The following is a 22828-nucleotide window of genomic DNA, read 5'->3' as shown; positions in this document are numbered from 1 at the left end:
GGAGAAGCACCCACCTTTTCCGCAGCAGGTGTGACTGTTGGGTGCTGGAGAAGTTTCAGTAGATAGACAGGGAGGCGGGACACAGTAGTCTGCGCTGGAGGGCAGACACCGGGTACTTCACCAGCTTTTGCAGTGTGTCTGCCTGCACGGTCCCCACCCTGCAAGTCTCACCAAGGTTCAGGGACGACTTATTTTCACGCTGGAGTAGGACAAAAGAGGGGCGACGGATCAAACAATATAAATAGTACCAGATGCAAAAATACTTGTGGCCATATTGTGAAGTGAAAGCAGTCTATAAAGAATTTTCTGATATTCCCACAAATAAAAAGTAATTTTATGTGTGTTTTTCCCCGCCCAGTAACTGAATAAATCAATGAGAGGATCTCACAGCCCTCTCCCGCCTCTGAGCAGCTCACATCATCAAGGAGATGGAAGCTAACAATTAAAGGTACCAGATGGTTCAGAGGCAGGGCCACGCCCAGAATGACTGACCCCTTCCCTGCCCCAGTTACTCCATTGAGCCCAGAGGGCACAGCCCGCCCCCTGGGGGTCAGCCCCAGCACTGCAGCCACAAGCCGGAAACAACAAAACACACTTGGAGTCATCCAGGCAGTGGGGTCCCAGGCCCTGGGTGGAGGGGGCCGGGCGGGGGCGGGGGGGTGAGAGAGACCTGGAATACTCTATGCCCCCAGATTCCGTCTATTGTCGTGGTCGTGGGGTGCCCAGTTCCATTGGTCAGTCAGGGCAATGACTCCGCCCAGTTCCCCCTGAGGACCTGAGGCTCCAGCAAGGGTGCTCCTGCCCCTGGTCCCCGAAGGAGAGGCCCAGTGCCCTGCCCCGGCCTCCAGGCCGCCCCTGTCCCAAGCACCTCAGGGTGTAGAAAGCATTACTGCCCCCAGCGCAGAAGGTCATCGATGGGAACAAAGCACTACACACTCCTAGGAAGCGGTGGGACCCTCAGGGTCCCCGCCCTAAGCACATCCAGTTGTAGAGGAGGAATCGGACCTCCCCTCCTTACCCTGGAGGCCGCTCCCCATGGGGTGGGGGTCGGGACCTACCCTAGTCCCAGGCGCCCAGAGCGGTGCACAGAGCGCCCTAGACCGGGTCCTCTACGGGCTGCCCTGGGGGTGGCTCTGCCGACCCTGGGACCCTGGGGACCCCTGCCCATCCGCCTGGCTTGACGACTGGGACCTGCCAGGACCTCAATGCATAGCGCGCGCGCACCCCGCTTCCTAACGTCCAACTTTCTCCAGAGATGTGGGCGTGTCCACTGGCCAGGGGGGCGCGGTCTGCTACCTGGACACCTCAGAGCCACCGGCCAATCGTGGTCCCCGCCGCAGGCGCCGCCCCCACAATTGAGATGTCTACTAACCCGCCACCTCGGAGCCGCCAGCCAATCTGGAGTCCGCCGCGGTGGCGCACCTCCAGAGCAGCCTGGCAGCCACAGAAGCCGCTCCGAAGGATGGAGAAGATTCCTGTTCTGGGCCTGGGCACCTGGAAGGTGAGGCGGCCTTGGGGTCCAGGCGAGGCGGCGCCTTTCCTTACCGAGGTTCTCCCTGATGTGGAGGGGACACCCGCAGGGACAACCTGGGGGACACCTGCCTGGACGCCCCGGAGAAACCCGCGGGGACACCTGCAGCCCCCAGCCCAGCTAAGTCGCCTGTAACTCCCTGGGAGGCTTCCTGTGTTTGAAAGATGGAGTTTGTAGATCGCAGATGATCTGGAAATGGGGGTTGTCTCTCTGATATTGCATATTGCAGCCAAATCATAATTATTCAGAAATAATGTTTGGGAAAGCCCAGAAGAAAAGATTGTCAGGCTTGGGTATAGTCAGAAAGAGTCGCAGTCACCTAACTAGATCAGAGGCAATTATTATTGGAAAGTTGTCTGTATCAAAAAGATAAAGGAATTCTGCCATTGTCTCCTTGGCTTTAAACAGGAACTTTTTAACTTCGTGTCCCCTGTGTAAAACCTGATAGTGGAGCACGCTGACCTTGGGAACTTTCTCTACTTTGGCTTTCTGACCTGCCAGTGCTTTGAGGCTTGGCACTAACTAACTTTCAAATTTGCTTTTCTTTTTTTAAAAAAATGCAGTCTTTGATTAAAAAAAAATATATGTTCCTTTAAGAAGTCACCTAGGAAATTATTAGAGCAGGAATTGGAATGATCAACCCCCCACTCATCTAAATATTATTTAAATTATTTCTCCTATCCACTTAACCACTCTTAGAGGCCAAGGATGTGGTTTCACTGGTGGTTCTCAGCATCCAGCCAAGGCCATGCATTTGGCAGCCGTTCAAATAAGCACTCTATGGATTTCACTGTCTTGACTTTAATTCTCGCATACACTATGTCTTCTGCACACCGCTGGGTGTAGGAGTCCACACGTTCTCGTACACAGGGTAAGGAAATGCTGTGAAAGCTGTTGGACTTCAGTGGTAGAGAATTGGATTAATCCTAATCACCTTTCCCTGATCCATGCAAAGGCTTCATTTTATTTATTTTTAATCTTGTAAGATTACAAATACGCCGTTGAAATCTATAGCCCAAGAAGTGCTGCATAACAACCAACCACAAAATCTGGGTTGCTTACAAGCACCTAGTTGCTGACTGCTGCAGGTGGTCAGCTGGGCAATTCCTTGGATCTTCTTCATTCTGCAGGCGGCACCCGGGGAAGTGACAGAGGCAGTGAAGGTGGCAATAGACGTGGGATATCGGCACTTTGACTGCGCCTACGTGTACCACAATGAGAGTGAGGTTGGAGCCGGGATCCACAGCAAGATCCAGGAGGGCGTGGTTCGGCGGGAGGACCTGTTCGTTGTCAGTAAGGTAGGACTCTGCCTGCAGGGAGAGGAGGTGCAGGCTGCTCGGGGCTTGGGTGTTGAGGCAGCTGACATAGATAGCACAGGGATGATTTTCCAGGCTCCCACAGAGCTGCTGACGTCATTCGTATTTGAACCAGACCTGACAAGGGCTTCTGCAGCTTTGTGTACGTGCTGGGAGTGGTGCAGGGGAAGGGGCCGGGGACAGTGTGACAAGCAGAAGGGACAACTAGAGCAAAGGCAGGAGGCATGGGGCAGTGTGGTGGCGGGGGGCCGGGGGGGACCCTTGAGAAGCTTGGGACCCTTGAGAAGCTTGGTGTTCCTGGACTGAGCAGTGTTGGCAGCGAAGAGAAGGAGCAGTGAGGCTGGAGCCGTGGACGCGCCTGATCACAGAAGACCTGATCGCCATTTCAGGAGTTCTCTTATCACAGACAAAGGAGCACTGCTGAAGGTTTTACCTTCTGTTGAGCAGGAGTTGCTCTGTATAGAGGAGATTGTGAAGGTGAAAGCAGAGTGCCTTTAAACAGGAGGCAGAAGGCACGAGACCTTAACAGCAGTGTCGGTGGGAGGGCTGACAGCCTGCCTAGGGACTGCACTAGACGGATGGCAAGGAAATGGCTGGGAAAGACAGTCAGGAGGTGGGCCCTGTAAGAAATGCTGGCGACAGACCAAGAGAGTGGAGAATTAAAGAATTCCTTTGCTTTTGACTTTGAATAAGAATATTAAGGCCATTGGGCCAGGAGCAGTGAGTTTACATGGCAGCTGTCCTTCCCGAGGCTGCCTCAGGAACCCGGCTCCCTCCTGGAAGAGGAGACAGTGGATTTCACAATCTCCCGGGTGATTGCCACATCCAAATTTCTGTAATTTCGCCCTAACTGGTTTGGCTCAGTGGATAGAGAGTCGGCCTGTGGACTGAAGGGTCCCAGGTTCGATTCATGTACCTTGGTTGTGGGCACATCTCCAGGAGGGGGTGTGCAGGAGGCAGCTAATCGACGTTTCTAACTCTCTCTCTCCCTTCCTCTCTCTAAAAAAATCAATAAAATATATTTTAAAAATAAATGCATTTCCGTAATTGCAAGCTTCAGTGCTTTTATGTGTTACCTGGATATAATGCTGTAACTCAAGGCCCAGGTGACCTTAGCCAAGGTACCCAAATCTCTCCTGACTCTCCAGTTAGGGAGGTGGGTACCTGGGGTTCCTGTGGCTAGCCAGCAGAGGGGACGTTTGCTCCCAGCTAGATCATAGCCAGCAGAGGATGTGTGCTCATTATTCCTGAAATTTAGGAAAGTCTTGGGAATATAATTTTTTTAAAAAATCACTGATATACTCACCATCTAGAAAGTGCTGTTGTTAACAATATGATGTATTCTAGTTTCTTTTTTGTAAACATACTGTACTTGTAATTTGGTTTCATATATTTATCCTCTTTCTTTTATTTATTTTTGTTTGTTTGTTTTGCTCTTGCTGAGATGGTGCCTAAATAGTATTATAAAGGAAACAATGAGGAGAAAACAAATTACAAACTTTTTACTTCACAAAGGGTGTGGATGGAAATACTAAGTATAAGGCCATGTGTGTTAACTCACTTACCTAGTGTATTCTGCAGGATAATGAGGCCTTTATAACAGAGAACCTTTAACATAGAGTCTATTCAAGTGGGAAACTCAATATATAAATTCTTCTGATTTTTTTCTCATATATTTTCTGCCCATGGGTGTGTGTGTGTGTATATATATATATATATATATATATATATATATATATATTTGTCTCAGTGGATCCAAATAACCAGACAGCTCTCCCATCAAATAATTTCAGTGTTCCTCCCTCTCCTCCCACTTTCCATCAGGAGAAATCAGGTAGGAGGAGCTGAGCTTTCCCTCCCTGTGGACGCCCTGGACCATTGGAGAATAATGTCACGGCCTGCTGTATTTATGGCCACCCGGTCTTGGATGTTGTTTGTCTTCCAGATACTAGGTTTGTGGGACCCAGGGGCAGATGTGTCAACACTGGCTCTGTGGCCGATTGTCACACTTCTCCTCTCCCTTGTAGCTCTGGTGCACCTGCCATAAGAAGTCCTTGGTGAGACCAGCCTGCTCCAACACTCTGAAGGCCTTGAAGTTGGAGTACTTGGACCTCTACCTCATACACTGGCCCATGGGTTTCAAGGTACTGCCCAGGCCTGGTGAGATCCCCCACTGGCAGCTTCTTTCCTGGTCATGCCCCAGTGGGTGGTGTAAAGAGCTCGGCCAGCAGCCAGGGCACAGAGATTCCAGGGCTGCGCCAGCCACACACACACCTTCAGTTATCTCTGGGCCTCAACTCAGGAGAGGCTTAGCCTCAAGGACCCCTAACCAACTATGGTTTTTGCTTCTAAGTAGTCATTTCTTCTCCAAGCCAACAGAGCAGCCCACTTTTTCCATAGGTCTTTAGGTGAAAGCAGGTATCCGGACAGAGGACATACTGCTACTCAAAGCTGCCGCTCATGTCATTTCTCGGGTCCCAGGGAGCTCCTTGGCCCCGTCTCCTTGTGCAGGTTATGATCTCTTTGGGGAGTGAAGGCTGCTTTGCCATATGGGAGACGCCTGCTTATCCACCTGCAGCAGGTCCAGAGGGTTCTGGAGGGAGATTATTTCTCCATTTGGTGTTATTCTGTCTATTTGATAGTGTCTCACACCCTCCCCCCCCCCCCCCCCCCCCCCCGCCACACACCTTACACCCCGCTCAGCCGCTTTCCCAACCTCAGTCGCAGTTTGGTCCTGGCCAGGATGTCCCTGTGCAACTGCCCCAGGCCTAGATGACATCCTGCCTGACCAAGGGCTCAGGCACACAGGTGGCACCACGAGCCCTGAAAGAGGACGCTCTCCCTACGCTGGAGTGCGTGGTGGCTGCACTGGAATCTCCCACGTGTGCATCTTGTTTGAGGAGCTCATGGTGGGTGTCGAGCTGACAGGTTTCTTTTTAGATTAAAGGACAAAAACCACTTCGTTCCTAGTACAGCTTTACTTTCAGGCTTTGTATTTAATTTCAATAAAGGACGTAGCAACTGCACATTAGTCATGCCGCTAGTGGAGAACAGAAGATGCCCAGAAAATGAAATGAGAGAGGATGATTCAGAAATGATTTCTGTCTGTAAAATCTGTCTGTGCACCCAGAGAACAATGGGTAAGTGATGACAGTAGCTGTGTCACACTTACTGTCAGCTGTCCGTGTTCTTTTAGCATTGAACCAGGCACTTTTTCAGGCACCTTACAGGTATTATTCATTTAATCCTCACAATAATTATGTGAGGCAGGTACTGTTAACACCCCCATTGCACAGAGGGTACAACTGAGGCACAGAAAGACTTCGTGTCATTATCGGGGCCCAGAAGTGGATGCTCAGTCAGACATGCGTTACTCTGCCTGGCCCTCACCTTCTAGGAGATCCCTGACTGGCTCCTGGTGGTCGGCAGCCCTCAAGGACAAGGCCAGGTAGCACTTGTACAGAAGTCTGGACATATGTCAACATGGGAGGTTGCTTTGACATGAGACACTTAGTTGTTTCATCATGAAAATTCCTAAAAAAATGTGGATCAAGCTGCAATTTTAGACGTTGTTCCCACTATTGCTTAAGAGAATTATTGAAGCTCCTTGTATTCTGGCTTCAATATCTCTCACTGTGATGTGACTTCTAAGAAAAGCAAAGAAGAGCCTCACAGTGGACTTGGGAGAAAGTTGACTAAGCTCTTAGGATAAGAAGGCAAGACCCCTTTCCCTCTTTTTTACCTGAAATTGCTAAACAATGTTCTGACAACGGGCAAGGATCCTAGGTCCTCCTTTCCTGACATGTGAGAGGTGGACAGTGAACTTCCAGGCTGTTGGGAACTTTGCTGGCCACCGAGTCCACCCAACCTTTGGTCTTGTAAAGGTGGAGGTAGGTCTCGGAGAAGGGAAGTCACATGGCGAGGGCTGTGCTCGGACCCAGACCTTCTGGCCTAGCATTCTTTCCCCATGTCTTGATTCTCCATCCAGTCTCCTGTTTAGAGGGTGACTGCCAATAAGCCCCCACTAAGCTCCTGTCTTCTTGTTCTGACAGCCTGGGGGGAAAGAGCTGCCCCTGGACCACAGTGGCATGGCGATTCCCAGTGACACTGATTACCTGGACACCTGGGAGGTAAGCTGAGCTGACCAGCAGCATCTTCCTCCTACTGATGGGCCTCGATTGGGAAGCCGGGGATCCTGAGCTCTTTGCGTTCAGAGATACCAGGTTGTCTCCTCAAAAGGCAGGTGTGCAGCACGAAGGGACACCTGTCTGCGGGACTCAGAGCCCAGTTTCCTCTTGTTCATCTCTCTGAAACGTGTATTTTAAGGATAACTAACTCAGACCTCCCTTTATTCTTAAATGTTTATTTTTGTATTGAAAACCATCACATGGTCACTACAGAAACTACAGAAGAGTATAAAAAGAAAATCAAAAGTCCACTTTCCATGGCCACTTCTAGTACTTTATAGTTCCTTTAGCTCTTTTGTAAGCAGTTCATAATGAAAACTTGGGCAGATGGTGACATTGGGGTGTGTCTTGGAGATGCATGGAGGAAGGGACCACATTTCTAACCTGCTGCCAGCATCCGCACAGGAAGTGATGAGGCCTGAAGTAGAATATTGAGCATGGGAGTCAGGGGAAGTGGCAAGTGTGAGGTGTGGCAGTGAATTTGTTGCAGAAGACCAAGAAGACCAAGGACACTTTTGAGGAAATTGGAGGGACACTGTTTAATAACGCCAGCGGACTCAGGGAACAGCCTTCCAAATCTGAGTGAAGGAACACGCATGGGGCCCTCCCTTATATCTCCAGATCTTTGTCCCACAAGCATGGGGCCCTCTCTTATATCTCCCTGTGATCTTTGTCCCACAAGCATGGATTATGCTTCCAGTCCTTTTCTCAGGCCTTGCAAGAAGGCCCCCAGGTGTTGGGGGTCTCCAGGCCATATCTGGTGGTCTGGCCTGGCGTCAGAGTTAGGAGCCTTCCCTCTGGCCAGTGCACTGTCCACATTCCAATGGCCTCTGTAACCGGTTCTGCAAGACCAGTATCTGGGAAAGAGATAGTGACTTTAATCATAGGTCATCAGGAATGTACACCGAGCTTACTGGCCTGGACTCACATCACTAGCCCCAAATATCAGGTTTACATTGAAATTAGCCCTTTTTGCCTCCTCATTTCCCCCCCTTGTCCCACAAGCTTCTCTTAGCCTTGTGGTACAACGACTACGGGATGTTATGGTGAACATGGGTGACGACCATTCTTAACTACTTCCAGCTGAAAAGGGACGATGAAAAAGGGGTTAGCATCCCGTGAGGGGTTGTAGGGAATTCTGAAGTTTAAAGGCATTCCCATCCAGTTTGCAGGCAGGCAAAGTCAAGCAGCGGTTCCACACACGTAGAATGTTCCTGCAGAGGAGCACTGGGGGTAGGTGGTTTCAGCCTTGAGGATAGAGTTGCATAGTTCATCTGGGTGGCGACCTGTTGGATGTTGGGCCTGGGTACTGCTGAAACAAATAGGAGCAACATTAATTAGCTGCACATTGGCTATGACAGGTCCTATCATTTTTTCCATCCAATACAATCCCCCCTCCCCACGTGCATTTGGTAGTGGAGTCATAACATGCCGCAGGCTGATAAGTATAGCTAACAAAAATCTGGCTTGATGGAGCTTTCCCATAGGCTACCTGTTCTAGCATATTTGGGTAGTGAGTTTCTAAGCAAGGTCACGTGGCAGTGGTTCCTATGGGAGGCAAGTATGTGCTAGCTAATATTATTAGTGGGAACATGTTATTCCCTCTATTTCTGTTCAGTGGGGTCCAAAACAGTGTACTGCTAGGACAAAGAGCCGTATTATGGCTATTTCTGCAAGGCAGATGTAGCCAAGGATAGCATGACAAGGTGAAGTCCAGCAATCCATGATGAGGCCTTTGTTTCCTTGCTGTATGGGAAGCAGTAATTTTATGGTGCTTCTGTGTTCCAGCAAGAACAGATGAGTTCCCCTCCAGGTACTAGTCTCGGGTTCCAGCGGCACTCATAAAAAGACAAAATGAGAATTATTAGAAAGATAAAACCAATGATTATCCAGAAATACCAGAGCATATTACCTTTAGGAGGAGATAAGAAAGATTAGTGTTAGGGAGAATTCAGCAGGGCGTTTCTAAATTCCTTGGAGCAGGTTGATTGGCCAGATCTGCTGTCTTCTTGAGAGTGATCCTCAGTGGGTGTTTCTGGTCAGAGGTCACCTTCCACTCAGGCTGGGCATCACTTGGCTGGTGGGCTGCCTTCACCCGGGAGTGGTGGATCCAGGTATTCAGTCCTGCAACCTTAAGAGCTGTGGGGGTGGTTAATATGACTGGATAGGGTCCCTTTCAGGTAGATGTGAAGGGCTCCTTTTTCCAGTCCTTTACCCAAACCTGGTCTCCATGTTTATAAGGATGTACTGCTGTTCCTAGAGAGATGGGTAGTTGGTCAGTAACCCATCTGTGTACTTCAAAGACAGTTTTTCCAAGTCCTTGTAGTTGTTTCTGGATTTCTAAGTTCCCTATTTCCCCCAAATCTCCCTTTGGCCGAATTAAGGGAGGGGGTCTACCATATAGAATTTCAAAGGGAGAGAAACCTACCCTGGCCCTTGGGGCACAGTGTACCCTCAGAAGTACAAGAGGCAAGATATCTGTCCAGGGTAAGGTTGTCTCTTGGCATAGCTTAGCCATAGTCTGCTTTAGAGTCCGGTTCATGCGTTCTACTTTCCCTGAACTCTGAGGCCTGTAGGCTGTATGTAAGTTCCATTTAATTCCTAAAGCCTTAGCTACCTGTTGTACTATTTCTGCTACAAAGGCTGGGCCATTATCAGACCCTATGGTCAGAGGCATTCCATACCATGGAATTATATCCTTCAGCAATGCCTTAGTGACTTCTCTCGCCTTTTCAGTGCGAGTGGGATATGCCTCGACCCAGCCTGAAAAGGTGCAAACAAAAACTAGCAGGTATTTATTCCCTCTGCTAGGCCCTATTTCTGTAAAATCTACTTCTAAGTCCTCAAAAGGAGCTTGCCCACAGCGCTGAATTCCTATTGGTCCCACAGGACCCTGTTTGGCATTGTTCTGAGTACAGAGGAGGCAACGTTGAGAGACTGAGGCACACAAGGAGGGAAGACGGGCAATTAGGTAGTACCTGCCTAACAAAGCTTCTAGGGCAGTCTTCCCTAAATGAGTAAGTTCATGCTGGTGGAGGACTACCTTATGGGCTAACTGTTCTGGGACATAGATCCTATGATCTGGGAGTATCCACCAGCCTTCCTTCGTTCTCTTGCTCCCTTCTTGCTGGGCCCATTTCTCTTCCTGAGGAGTGTAGTTTGGAGGTTCAGGTAATTCAGGGGCCAACATGATCTGTGACGGTGCCACTTGTTCTTTAGCAGCCAGCTTGGCTGCGGCTTCAGCACGTTGGTTTCCTTCTGACACTGAGTCTTTCCCTTTCTGGTGACCTTTGCAATGGATGACGGCTATTTCCTTGGGCTCCCAGACTGCTTCTAGTAACTTTAAAATCTCATTCTGATTTTTTATTCCCTTTCCTCCGGCCATCAGGAGCCCCCTTTCCTTATATATGGCCCCATGGATATGCAGGGTAGCAAAGGCATACTGCGAGTCAGTGTAGATGTTGGCACACTTATCTTTACTGAGCTCTAAGGCTCTGGCAAGGGCCCAAAGTTCTGCCCTCTGTGCTGACCATCCTTCAGGCAGGGCCTGTGCCTCGATTGTCTCAAAGTTTGATACTACTGCATATCCGGCTCGTCTTTTTCCTTCATCTAAGAAGCTACTGCCATCTGTGAACAATACCAAGTCTGGGTTTGGCAGGGGCCTATCCGTTAGATCTGGCCGGCTGGAGTAAACCTCCTCTAGGACTTCCAGGCAATCATGCTCAGGGGCCCCCTCAGCAACAGGTAGAAAGGTGGCAGGATTAAGAGTTCTTACTGCTTCTAATCTTACCCTCGGATTCTTGCTTAACAGGCCTTGGTATTGAGTCACTCGAGCATGAGTCAGCCAGTGTTGCCCCTTTGACATTTAAGTTTTGTCCCTAAGGTAAGCTTATCCACTTCCTTGATTAACAATGCAGTGGCTGCAAGGGCCCTGAGACATGGGGGCCACCCGGAGGCTACTGGGTCAATCTGCTTAGAGAGATAGGCTACTGGTCTTTGCCAGGGTCCAAACTCCTGGGTTATAACTCATTAACAGCCCGTAGATCCTGGACAGAGCGGTAGTCATTAGTCCCAGGCAGTCTGGCAAGTACAAGAATTCATGAATTACTTGATGACCACCAAGTTGGCATCGGCGAGGGCGGCAGAATGGTCTACAAGTCTGATCCCCAGTAGCTCCAATAATGGTGACTTCCTTTCCTGAGAGAGGTGCTATTTTCTGTGTGACTACTGAGTGCTCAGCTCCTGTATCAACCATAAAGTCCACAGTCTGGCCCCCAATTTTCATTTTGACCATGGGCTCGTGGGGGCCTAGCTGAAAAGAGCCCGGTCTGTCCTAGTCAGAATCAGCCATTGCTAGCCCAATGAGATCTGCTTTAGGTGGCTCTGGCTGATAGCAACTGGGTGGAAAAGGGGGTTCAGTTTTCTTACTTTGTCGCTTGGGACATTCATTCTTCCAGTGTCCTGTCTCCTTACAATAGGCACACTGGTCTCGTCTCAGGCTCGGTCTTCCTTTTCCCCCTGGTCTGTATTCTTGATTCCCTTTCTGATCTGTCTGGGAGCCTGAGCCTCTAAAAGCTGCTGCTATTATATTGGCCCTTCTTTGTATTCTCTTTTCTTCCTCCCTCCTTGCCACACTGTCTCGGTTGATGAAAACCTTGTTGGCTATCTCCAGCAGTTCGGTGGCATTCTTTCCCGCAAACCCTTCCAGCTTCTGTAATTTTCTCCTGATATCAGGCTGGGCTTGGCCTACAAAAGCAGCGTTTACCATGGTCTGATTTTCCAGGGCCTCAGGGTTAAAGGGAGTGTAGATCTGGTATGCCTCACATAGTCTCTCATAGAAAGCTGCTGGACTTTCGTCAGGCTTCTGGAAAACCTCAGAGATTTTAGCCATATTGGTGGGCTTCTTGGCTCCAGCCCTGACCCCCTGGAGGAAGGCCAGCCGATATCTTTCTAGCCTGGCCCTTCCATCTTCTGAGTTCGGGCTCCAATCAGGTTCCTCATCTGGGAAGGCCTCCCTTGCCCATCTGTCTGTATCTAATATTCCTGCCGGGGCCTGGGTCTGGAGCCACTTCCGAGCCTCTGTTACTACTCTCATGCACTCCTCAGTGTTAAAGAACATGAAAAGGAGCTGCTTGCAGTCCACCCAGGTGGGCTTTTGTGTCTGGAAAATCATTTCTAGGAGGTCTACCGTGGCCTGAGGTTTTTCAGATTAACTTGGGGTGTGATGTTTCCAATTAAGGATGTCACTTGTGGTAAAGGGCTGATAATAATAGACTGGCCTTCCCTCCTGCAAGGTCCCATCTTCACCAAGCACTTGGGCACCACGAATCTCCCTTAGAGGCATCTGACGTGCCGGTTGTGGCTTGGGCCCTTGATCGGCTGAACGCAAGCGCCGCCCAACTGGCTCTGGAGAGCCCTATTGAGAGATGGAGGGAGGCGGTGTTTCTAGACTTTCCGGACCTTCCAGACCCGCAAGGGGAGCACTTGATGCTGCCTGTGGCACATATGGAGGTGGTAAAACTGGCGGGACTTCCTCAGGGGGTCCTGGCAGAACAGGGGGTTGGGTTCCCTTCTGAGGGACCTGTTTCTTTTCTCCTTCCTGCTTCTCTTCTGCTTCCTCCTGTCCTGCCTGCCTCTTCACTTCTGCTATTAAAACTTTACTCTGTCCCTTGTTACACACGCAGAACTGGACCCAAGGTGGCAAGATTTGACCAATTTCTAACCAGCTGTCTATGTAGGGAAACTGATCTGGGTGTCCAGGATCTCCTGTGACTACATTCCACACCGCCCTGACCAGCCCTTTATCTAAGGAGCCTTCCGAGGGCCAGCCGACCCCGAAGGCTGGCCATTCTACTTCACATAATTTCCTCAGTGTTCTGGGGTTCATTTTAATACCATAGTCTCCATTGAAACCCTTTTCAAAATTTTTCAACATGCAGTTGAGAACAGTGGGTTTACTTTGTCCCGACCCCATGATGATCGGTGGCGCGAGACAGACAAGGGAGGGGGTGACCTGTTTTCACAGATCCTCATTCAGATGCCTGCCTGGCCGCGTCCCTTGGGAGCTTAGATTTGTCTTAGCTAAGGTGCATCCGTATAAACCCCGGGCCTGGTCACCTCCACGTGGGGGTGAGTCACCGTTATGCCATATGACAAATCGCGGAACCGCAGGTTGGGGCCCAATCGGACTCCGTAACCAAGGTCGTGGAGCCACACAAAGGATAAGAGAGGGCAGGCCCTCTCCCTCCACACTCACACACTTTCACCAGACATTCACTCAGAGTTTAAAAACACAGTCCACCCGATTCCTGATTCCTGATTCCTGATGAAGTCCTATGACTTCCGGGGAGGTGATCAAGCTCCCCCTTCCACTCACTGGAGTGGGCTGAACTGATGGGGCCCCTACATTGCCGATTCTGTCGACAGGTCCAGAAGTGTCCGTCCACTTTCTCCAGATGCCGGCCAGGTCCTGAGCTGAGGTCTGGGAGCGCCAGGAGTCCCCCGGTTCAATTCTGCTAAAATCAGCAGGGCGCGCCTTCCGGAGGCCTGTCCCACACCCCTAGCCCTGTCCCCTCACCGGAGGCAAAAAAATGCCAAGCTTGGTTGGTTTCTCGGTCAGGGAACCAGCTGTTGCAGAAGACCAAGAAGACCAAGGACGCTTTTGAGGAAATTGGAGGGACACTGTTTAATAACGCCAGCGGACTCAGGGAACAGCCTTCCAAATCTGAGTGAAGGAACACGCATGGGGCCCTCCCTTATATCTCCCTCCCTGTGATCTTTGTCCCACAAGCATGGATTATGCTTCCAGTCCTTTTCTCAGGTCTTGCAAGAAGGCCCCCAGGTGTTGGGGGTCTCCAGGCCATATCTGGTGGTCTGGCCTGGCGTCAGAGTTAGGAGCCTTCCCTCTGGCCAGTGCACTGTCCACATTCCAATGGCCTCTGTAACCGGTTCTGCAAGACCAGTATCTGGGAAAGAGGTAGTGACTTAATCCTAGGTCATCAGGAATGTACACCGAGCTTACTGGCCTGGATTCAAATCACTAGCCCCAAATATCAGGCTTACATTGGAATTAGCCCTTTTTGCCTCCTCAAATTGACGGTGTGGCAGAAGGAGAGGAGGTTCCTGCTGACTCTGGCCACCAGGCGCCTATAATCTTACAAATCAACATGAGGGTGGGTGTGAGGCATGGGAAGAAAGCAGGTTCACATTGGAACTCGCTGAGGTTAGGGAGATGAGACGCTGGAGCCACTGGTGTGAGATGGACAGGTGCAGGGGTGGGAGTGCCAGAGGTCATCCAGGCAGAGGGAGGAGGGGAGCACAGTCAGGGAGGAGCTCCCGGGTCAGGCCGTCCTCTAAATGGGCGAATCAACCTCACTTCACAGAGATTAACTGAGGTGTCTGATCTGTCGGGAACAGTGCCCGGGGGGGGGGGGCGGGGGGGGGGCTGCAACCCTTTGGTCACAGGGTCACAGACACTGCCTCTCCTGAAAGGCATGGCAGCAACTCTGGGCTGTTTGTAGCATGAGTGAGGTCAGGGTGACCGTGCAGTGCACACTGACATTGGCCGCGGGCCCTGTGGCCACTAGGACTCATGCTGACTACTTAGCCTGGCACCAGACCATGCTCTTCCTGAATCTGAGGGCTAGTCTGGTTTGCTGACCAGTGGACAGCACAGAGTAGGGATTCTGCCCTCAAGTCCCTTACAGGGTAAAAGGTGGTGAGTTAGAATGATGGTGCATCATCATGCTGAGGAAGATGGTCATTTGGGTAGAAACTGGGTGAGCAGATACAGTCCGCAGTGGACATCAACAGACATTCAGAGTAACAGAAATAATAGGTACATGTGCTGAGTGTGAGCTAAATGCCCTGTGTTCCTTATTTGATGTAATCCTTAGCCCTGTGACACGGTAAGGTTGTAACCCACTTGGCAGATGAGAAAATTGAGGCTTAGTGAGGTCATATAATGATGAAATGGGGGGAAACTTCAAGTACAGAAATGCTTATAACACATGAAGTCAAATATTTTAAGATATTTTAAGATTTTTGGCAGAGCCAGTTTTAGAATACTGTGTGAAGGATTGGGGGTCACGAATTACTAGTGGAGTAGACAGAGCCCATGCACCCAAAATAATTATATTGTTCTCTCTAGGCCATGGAAGACCTGGTGGTTGCAGGGCTGGTGAAAGCCATTGGAGTGTCCAACTTCAACCACGAGCAGCTGGAGAGGCTTCTGAATAAGCCCAACTTGAGGTTCAAGCCATTGACTAACCAGGTGAGTGTGGATGGCTAAGCGGCTTAAACGAATGGAGTTGGCTTTTCAGCCCTTGCCTCCACATGGCTACACTGGAACATGAAGTAGGCATTTTCTCCTGTGGCTGTCAAAAGTCATGACTATGGCGCTAGCCATTTTGGCTCAGTGGATAAAGCAGGATCCTGGGTTCCATTCCAGTCAAAGACATATACCTTGGTTGCAGGTTCCTGGTCCTGGTCAAGGTGCGTGCAGAAGGCAACCAATCAATGTGTCTTTCTCACATTGAGGTTTCTCTCTCTCTCTCCCTCTCCCTTGCACTCTCTCTAAAAATCAATGGAAAACTATCCTCGGATGAGGATTAACAACAACAACAAAGAAAGTCATGACCATGGAGCAGTTAGGCAAATGGTAGGTGTACAGGCAAGACCCTTTTAAAAGGCTCATCTGGTGAGGTGGAGTCCTTGGAAGGCAGGGTTTTCACTTCAGCCATGGGGTGATCACCAGGTATGCTCAGAAGTGGCAAAGGGTCCAGCAGGTCCTGATCCCTCATTAATGATGGTCAGAGGTGGTGCTGGCTTCCTGGGGCCTCACCAGGGACCCTCCCTCTGCAAGATCACAGCCTCTGTGAGACTTTAATGCTGAGAAATGACTTGTGAGGAAAGGGTTACAGTGTTTTCTAGACTAGCTGCCTTCCTATGTAAAAAGGGTCACATATTTTACTTAAACTTTTATTAACGTGTTGTGTACCGTACATGCAAAAAAGTACACACATAAGAATGGAGCTTGATAAGTTCTCATAACTGGACCTAGTTCTGGACCAGTCCCCAGAGCAGGGGTGGGGAACTTCTGGTCCACGGGCCGTATAAGACCCGTGGAATCATTTGGTCTGGCCCTGCCAAGGCATTAGGGGTGAGTTAATTAAATGTTTGACCAAATACATACAGCAGGTTAATTTTTAAGTTGATCATTTTGCCGGGCCCTCGAATGATGTTATAAATATCCAAGTGGCCCTTGGCAGAACAAAGGTTCCCACCCCTGACCCAGAGGACGAAACAACTAAGAGCCCCCGCCCTGCTGCTTTCTAGTCCCCGCTCCTCACCAAGGGCAGCCACTATTCCAATTTCTGACAGCACAGGTTGGCCTTTGGACTTTATACAGAAAATGTGACACGCTATGTGCTCTTCTGCATCTAGCTTTCCTTACTCAGCATTGTATGGGTCAGGTCCTCCTATATCCAGGTGTGATTTGCCCATCCTTGTTTCCCTGTGGTAGTCCATCCCGTGACTATCCTGTCAGTTGGTGATGGGCACGTGGGTAGTTTCCAGTGTAGGGATATTAATAATAGAAAATCATGTTCTATTATTTTTATAAATAAACTTTTTCAATGGAGGTATAGCACAACTATACCTCCATTGAAAAGTGCACGAATCTTAAAGGACACAGCTCAGTGAATTTCCACAAGTGACCAGACTCAAGTCTTCAGTACCCAAGGACAAGAGCAGGAAGTCCTCAGCCTTCTGGAAGCTCTTCTGGTCACCACCCATGAGGAGTGGTCGGTGTCCCGACCTGCAGCCTCCCTGAGCTCCCCTGCTTTAAAACCTGCCTGTGCATAAGCATTCAGTTCTGTGTCGACTTTTGTTGAGTGGCACTTTAAATCATGGGGAGGGGTGTGGCCTGGTCTCTGGGGTGAGGAGGGTCTGCAGGGTCTGTTTCCTAAATACCCTGGGGAACCCTTTGGGAATGCACCCTCAGAGGAGTTCTCAGAGAGCCAGCGGCTTATCTTTGGGGTCCCTGACAGCTCTGCCTGTGGGTCCTGACAGCTCAGCTGGGAATCAGCGAGGGCACTGTCCCTGGTTCTGAATTCACTTCTGATCAGCTTCTACCAGTCTAGTACTTACTTTGAGTTCACACAGAGCCTGGAATCATACATGAGAATTTAGAGAGTGGGGAGGAGACAGGAATCTGCTCCTGATTTTCTTACACCATCCCTTGGAATCAGCTGTAGTACGTGTTTGTCACACGTAACTCCCCAGCTTCCTTCATTTAATCAACACTTACTGAGCTTTTGTTCTATGCCTAGCTTATTCCAGAGTCGAGGGCATGTCTTAAACAAAAGAAAATCAGACCCAGATCCCTGCCTTCATGGAGCTTATGCCCTAGTGGCAATAATAGACAGTTGCAAAGAATGACAACATGTAAGAAGTCAGCTAATGATCCGTGCTACAGTGTAAGGTAAAGGCGAGGAGGAGGTGGGAGGGCCGCACTTTTACCTCAAGCGGTCAGGGAGAGCCTTGCTGAGCAGGGATTCTTGAGCATTCCGATGGGAAAGGTGTTCTTGAGCTTGCTTACAGCGGGCAGCCTCCCGGAGACCCCTCAGCTCAGCCTGGTACTTCCAAGGCGTGGCCACGTGAGCCTGAAGGTGGGCCACGTAGCTCATCAGTGATGGAGCCGGGGCATTGATGTGGACCCTCTTTTATAGTGCCCTGTGAGTCACAATGGTCTCTGGTCAGCTGTGATTCTCTTTGTAGATTGAGTGCCACCCATATCTCGCTCAGAAGAATCTGATCAGCTTCTGCCAGTCCAGAGATGTGTCCGTGACTGCCTACCAGCCCCTCGGGGGTTCCAGGTAGGGGTTTGTGGCCGGAAATGGATGCATGCCTCAGTTTCATTTACAGAGTGAGGTTTAAGGAAGGTGTAGGCAGGCTGTGGAGACCACAGACCCCCAGCAGGTGGGACTGCCAGCACCCTGGCCTCGGTGGGCTGGGCTGAGGGAGGAGCTGGTGCACATAGGACAGTCATCTTCAGTGGCTGCCTCCAGAAGGGCAGTGATGTTTAAGGGCCATAACCAGCAGGAAGCAACCTCTCTGCTGAGCTCTTTCCTGGTACCTCCCGTGCTGTGCCAGACCTCTCTAGGGACGGGTCACAGACATCCTGATCTCTACAGAATCATCTTTCCAGAACCCGAACTGTGTGCTGTGCCCCCTACATCAGCAGATGAGCCACCACCCACTGGCCACGTGGGCCAGAAATTTATTCCCTTTTTGATCTCTCCTCCTACCCCCAATCCAACCTGATAGCAAGGTGCACTGGTTATTTTTCCAGGAAACTTGGATTCTATCTCTTGATCTCTGTTCTCACATAATGCCTTCATTAAGTACGAATTCTCTCCGGTGATTACAGCAGCCTCCTAACACCTCCCGGGTTTGCCTGGTTCTCAGCCACTATCCACACAACAGCTGAAGGGAGCCATCTCATTGTGACTGTGTCATTCTCCTGCTTACATATCCTTCAACTCCTGGTCTGGCCCCTGCCTGTTTCTACCTATTCCTGCATCATGCTATGCGCCAACCATCTGAAACTATTTGGAGCTCCTGCTTTCTAGTCTCTGTGCCTTTGCAAATACAGTTCTCTTTACCTGGAAATCTTCTTCTTATCTTTTTTCTTCACCTGGCTTACTCCAGTTTCTAATATAAGGCTCAGTTCAGCACCACCTCCTTCAGGAAGCCATCCCGATTTCCACACTATCTTGTCATTATTTTCTTCTCATTCTTTTCTACTTGTCAGAACTATTTGAGTTGTGGGGACTGCATCTAAGTCATCTCTCTCCTACCAGCCCCTGGCTCAGTGCCTGGGACGTATTAGTGGTTCAGGAAAGGCTGAGATTATTGGGCTGTTATTGCCTGCGTGTTTCCCATGTGAAGTGGGGCAGATGTGTGTGAAGTTGGTAGAGTGAGGGAGTTCCTAGTGTCTGGGTTGTATTCACAGCTGAGCTTGGGGTGGAGGAAGCCAGTGAGAGAGTCGGTGGTGGGAGCCACGTGAGAGAAGGGAGGTGGCCGATGTCCCACAGCCAAGTGGGGTGGGTTCTGTTTGGTCCCTTCATAGACATTGAGGATGGTTTTTATCTCAGTAACTGCTTGAAACACAGTAACTGCTTAAAAAACGTTCACTAAGAACAATAGCTCTCCAAGGGCTGAGGGCCTGGCTGCTTGACATCATGGAAGGGCAGACCCAGGGTCAGTCTTCACAGTGTCTGCATAAAGGCTGCACAGGTCCACTGTCTCAGCTTTCTCTTGGGATTTGAGGTGAACTTTTTTGAGATGCTATCCATTATCTATTCATGCTGATGGTGCTGTAGACAATACTCTAGGTCCTACAGAAGAGGTCAGAAGTCCCAGGGGCACAGCATAGCGGAGAGCCTGTGCTTCAGACACTCCGATGTTGCCACCTGGGTCTCCAGACAGAGCACCAAATAGATGTGAAGGCCAAGTGTTCAGCTGCATCCTCCCGAATGTCAGCCGTGGTTATCACTAGACGGAGGATTTGGTGACAAGCTTTTCTGCACCATTTAGATTTCCCACACTGAGCAAGTATCATGATCAGACAAAAGCAGATCTAGAGTTTCCATTTTGGAGAAAGTCTTGTTTTCAAAGAAGGAGGTGCACAGATTTGGTCTCACAGCCCCTGCATTGTTCTCCCTAGTGGGGGTGTGGACCTGATGGACAACCCCGTGATCCAGTCCATTGCACAGAAGCACCAGAAGTCTGCAGCTCAGGTAGGTGGGTACCCGCTGGGCTGGGAGGGCCCCTCTCTGCTCACTGCAGGAGCCATGCGTGGGCATGAGCGGATGCCTCGCTGTGGCCCAGCAGGTGACAAATAGAACTGTCCGGTGTTCACCAGCCCCTTGAGGACACTGTGGTCCCATTCATTCAGGCCCCAATATCAATTCTCTACATGCCGTGGTCCCAGGCTTCCTCCCGCAGCCCACCAGTTGAGTGGACCCCAAAGGAGTTTATGACTCTCTTCCTTGCTCTAATGTCCAGCGGTTCATGGAACTGGACACGATAGCAAACTCCGTTAAGGCGTTGGCAGGTCCTCTGAGCTCCTGGGGCCAGCGGCCATCCCTCCAGACATTCTATGGGACAGTGCAGAAATGCCACTTTTCTCCTAAGGACTGTGGACTAGAGCGCTGGGCACTACAGTGCCTACTGCCCGGGTCACTGGGCTTCCCTGCACAGTGAAACGTGACCCGTAGGGGAAGCAGTTGGCTTCTGACTCCGCTTGATTCCCTTGGTCTCATAATATCCGTTTTCCCCAGCAGATTTTGATCCGGTTTCAGATCCAGAGGAATGTGATCGCCATCCCCAAATCCGTTAACCCGAAGCGGATTCTTGAGAATATCCAGGGAGGTGTTCTCCTTCTCTGACATCAGTGGGTTTGGGGTCATGTATGAGCTAGGCAGCTACACACGGCAGCAAGCAGGCCGGCCTGCGAGGCTCTGACACAGCAGAGGGGCGGGGAAGCACAGGCCACACCCAGGGGACGCAGAGCTGAGCCTGGCAGACACCCACCTGGGAGATGCAGACAAGTTTAAATGGGGAAGGACAGGTGATGAGGGGCCAGGGTGCCAGCCAGGCCACCTGCCACCCAGCGCCTGCTCTGCACCCAGCACCACTCACTAGTGCTGTCCCAGGGCTGCCCACCCTGATGAGAGGGACCCTTCCAGACTGTTCGCTTCTCCCCTTAACCCACACTGCCCAGGGCCAGCTCCCCCTCCAGGCAGAACTGCTAACAGGGAGCCCATGGTTTCCGCTAGGCATCCGTGGAGGATCTCCGGTGGGTAGGGGCTGGTCGGGGCCTGTCCCCTCCTGAGTGAAGATGGACTCACACCCTGCACCTTCTTTCCTGGTCCTTATCGGCAGCTCAGGGCTGGCTCTCCCATGTGAAAAGCTGTGGTTTGTAGGAGCAGGTCACAGTCCTCAGGCCTGTTAGGGGCCAAGTAAGGGGGCAGCTTAGAATACATTTTAGAAGGAACAGAAAGTGTGTACTCAAAAGTACAGTGTGTTACTATAAATATTTCTCTTTTTTCCGCATCCAGCGCGGCTAGAGAGAGCGGTCCGGTTCCTGAGTAGGGGCGGCTGGGGATTGAGAAAATGAAAGAAAGAGACAGACACGGAGATAGAAGGAAAAAGCTGGGGCCGGGTGGGACAGCTGTCCTCTGATGGAGAGACAGAGACCCAGAGACGATACAGCGCATTTATTTTATAGTTTGATTATAACAAGATTAATATGTATACAAATGTTCTTGTTTTGGCAACACTTGCTGCACCTCCCACAGCCCATTAGCTACTTAGGAAGGAACTAGGGAGGGCTACAAGGTCAGGCTTAACAATGTTAGGCCAGCTCTGCCCTCCAGGCTGGGACTTGTTTGTGGCCCTGCCACAGGTCAGCCCGAGGCTTGACCCTAGAGCCTCCCTACCTGTTACGGCTATTATTACAATTAATGCTCTGAGGCCCAGACTCTCCCTCACTGCTGGGGTGCTGGGGCATGTGGAACACATGTTTGTGTTTTGGATTTGTGGTGTTTTGTTTTTTGTGTGTTTGTGAGCACCGAGAAAAATCCCTCACTGCACCCTTTGACTGTCCTGGTATTCTCCTCACTCCTGTGAGACGAGCATAGCACAGATCTCATCTTTCCAAGGGTCCCTGCTGTAGCCCAAATGGCCCAAGTCCCAGTGCATCCTGGGAACCGAGGCTGTGGGCCAGGGAACGTGCCAGGTGCCACATGAAGTGTTTCTTTTACATCCTAGTGTCCCCCACACGCCCAGCATAGTGCTCAGCAGGTGATACGTGCTCGGTTAGGTGTTCACTGAACTGACTTTCCCATGAACGTTTTATTTTGGTTCCAGGTGTTTGATTTTGAATTACCAGAAGAGGATATGAATGCCCTTTTCAGCCTGGACAGGAACCTCCGACTGACCAAATTCGCCACGTAAGAACAGCTCCTTCACTACTCTGGAAATAGAGGAAGCAATATTCAGATTGAGCCATTGGTTCCTGGATGGATATTTATCATATGTTTTAGGTTATGAAATCATCTCAGAATTCTTTCCTATTTGGGAATGGGCTGGTGAGGGAACCCAAAGATGAATTTTAGACACTAGAGAGTATAAAAGTATATAATTGTGTCATTTAAAAATGTTTCTCTTAAAAATAGTAATCCCTCTTTGTTTTTGTCTTTGACTTGTTCCCCGATTTCCAGAGCTGTAAATCACAAGGACTATCCTTTCCACATAGAGTACTGAGCCGGCTCCCTCCCCCGCCCCCGGCACCGCCCAACAAATCCAGGGCCGAAGGGCTCCTGCCCAGCAGCACAGGGCTCTGCCTCAAAGGCACAGACAGCCTGGCCAGGGATGGGAGGAACGGAGGCAAAGCTCCCCAAGAAATCATCAGACTCGGTGAGATTGAAGGAGGAAGCGCCTGAGAGTGTGCTGCCCCACGGAGTACTGGGAGACCAGCATGAAGAACCTCTACAGCTGCGACTCAGCTTCAGCAATGAGCCCCGCCTCTCTGCCGCCCACCAGTCCCCCCAGATGATTTTACAGCAAAACCCTTACCTTCACACCTGGAAAGGAAGACTGGGTGAAAGTGGTGAGCTGTCTTAGTTCAACAGAGGCCTTTTTTTTCTTACTTACAATCTAAATTTTAATTTTAAAACGCTAATGTTTGAGAAAGTTTTCTGTGAAATCAGTTTTAATCAGGCATA

At 50.3% G+C, this 22828-nt stretch overlaps 1 protein-coding gene across 1 annotated transcript; it reads left to right on the top strand.

The window, feature by feature from the left end:
- The first annotated feature begins 1376 nt into the window (after window positions 1-1376).
- Window positions 1377-22514, top strand: AKR1E2 (aldo-keto reductase family 1 member E2). The gene is made up of 10 exons (XM_079768184.1): window positions 1377-1501; window positions 2662-2829; window positions 4875-4991; window positions 6900-6977; window positions 15184-15306; window positions 17814-17911; window positions 19765-19837; window positions 20384-20468; window positions 21973-22054; window positions 22325-22514. The coding sequence occupies exons 1-10, from the start codon at window positions 1463-1465 to the stop codon at window positions 22365-22367; spliced, it is 906 nt and encodes a 301-aa protein (XP_079624310.1). The 5' UTR covers window positions 1377-1462; the 3' UTR covers window positions 22368-22514.
- The last annotated feature ends 314 nt before the right edge of the window (window positions 22515-22828 follow it).

This window comes from Cnephaeus nilssonii, assembly GCF_951640355.1.
Source record: "Cnephaeus nilssonii genome assembly, chromosome: 1".
NCBI lineage: Eukaryota > Metazoa > Chordata > Mammalia > Chiroptera > Vespertilionidae > Cnephaeus > Cnephaeus nilssonii.
Note: the sequence above shows the minus strand (reverse complement) of the source record. Positions and strands in the feature narration are given on the sequence as shown.

What these genes read in the sequence shown, in the direction of transcription:
- AKR1E2 (XM_079768184.1), top strand. Translation starts at nt 1,463, where the DNA reads ATGGAGAAGATTCCTGTTCTGGGCCTGGGCACCTGGAAG. An exon ending in ACCTGTTCGTTGTCAGTAAG is followed by an intron (nt 2,830 to 4,874) that starts GTAGGACTCTGC and finishes TCTCCCTTGTAG; the next exon opens with CTCTGGTGCACCTGCCATAA. An exon ending in ACTGGCCCATGGGTTTCAAG is followed by an intron (nt 4,992 to 6,899) that starts GTACTGCCCAGG and finishes TTGTTCTGACAG; the next exon opens with CCTGGGGGGAAAGAGCTGCC.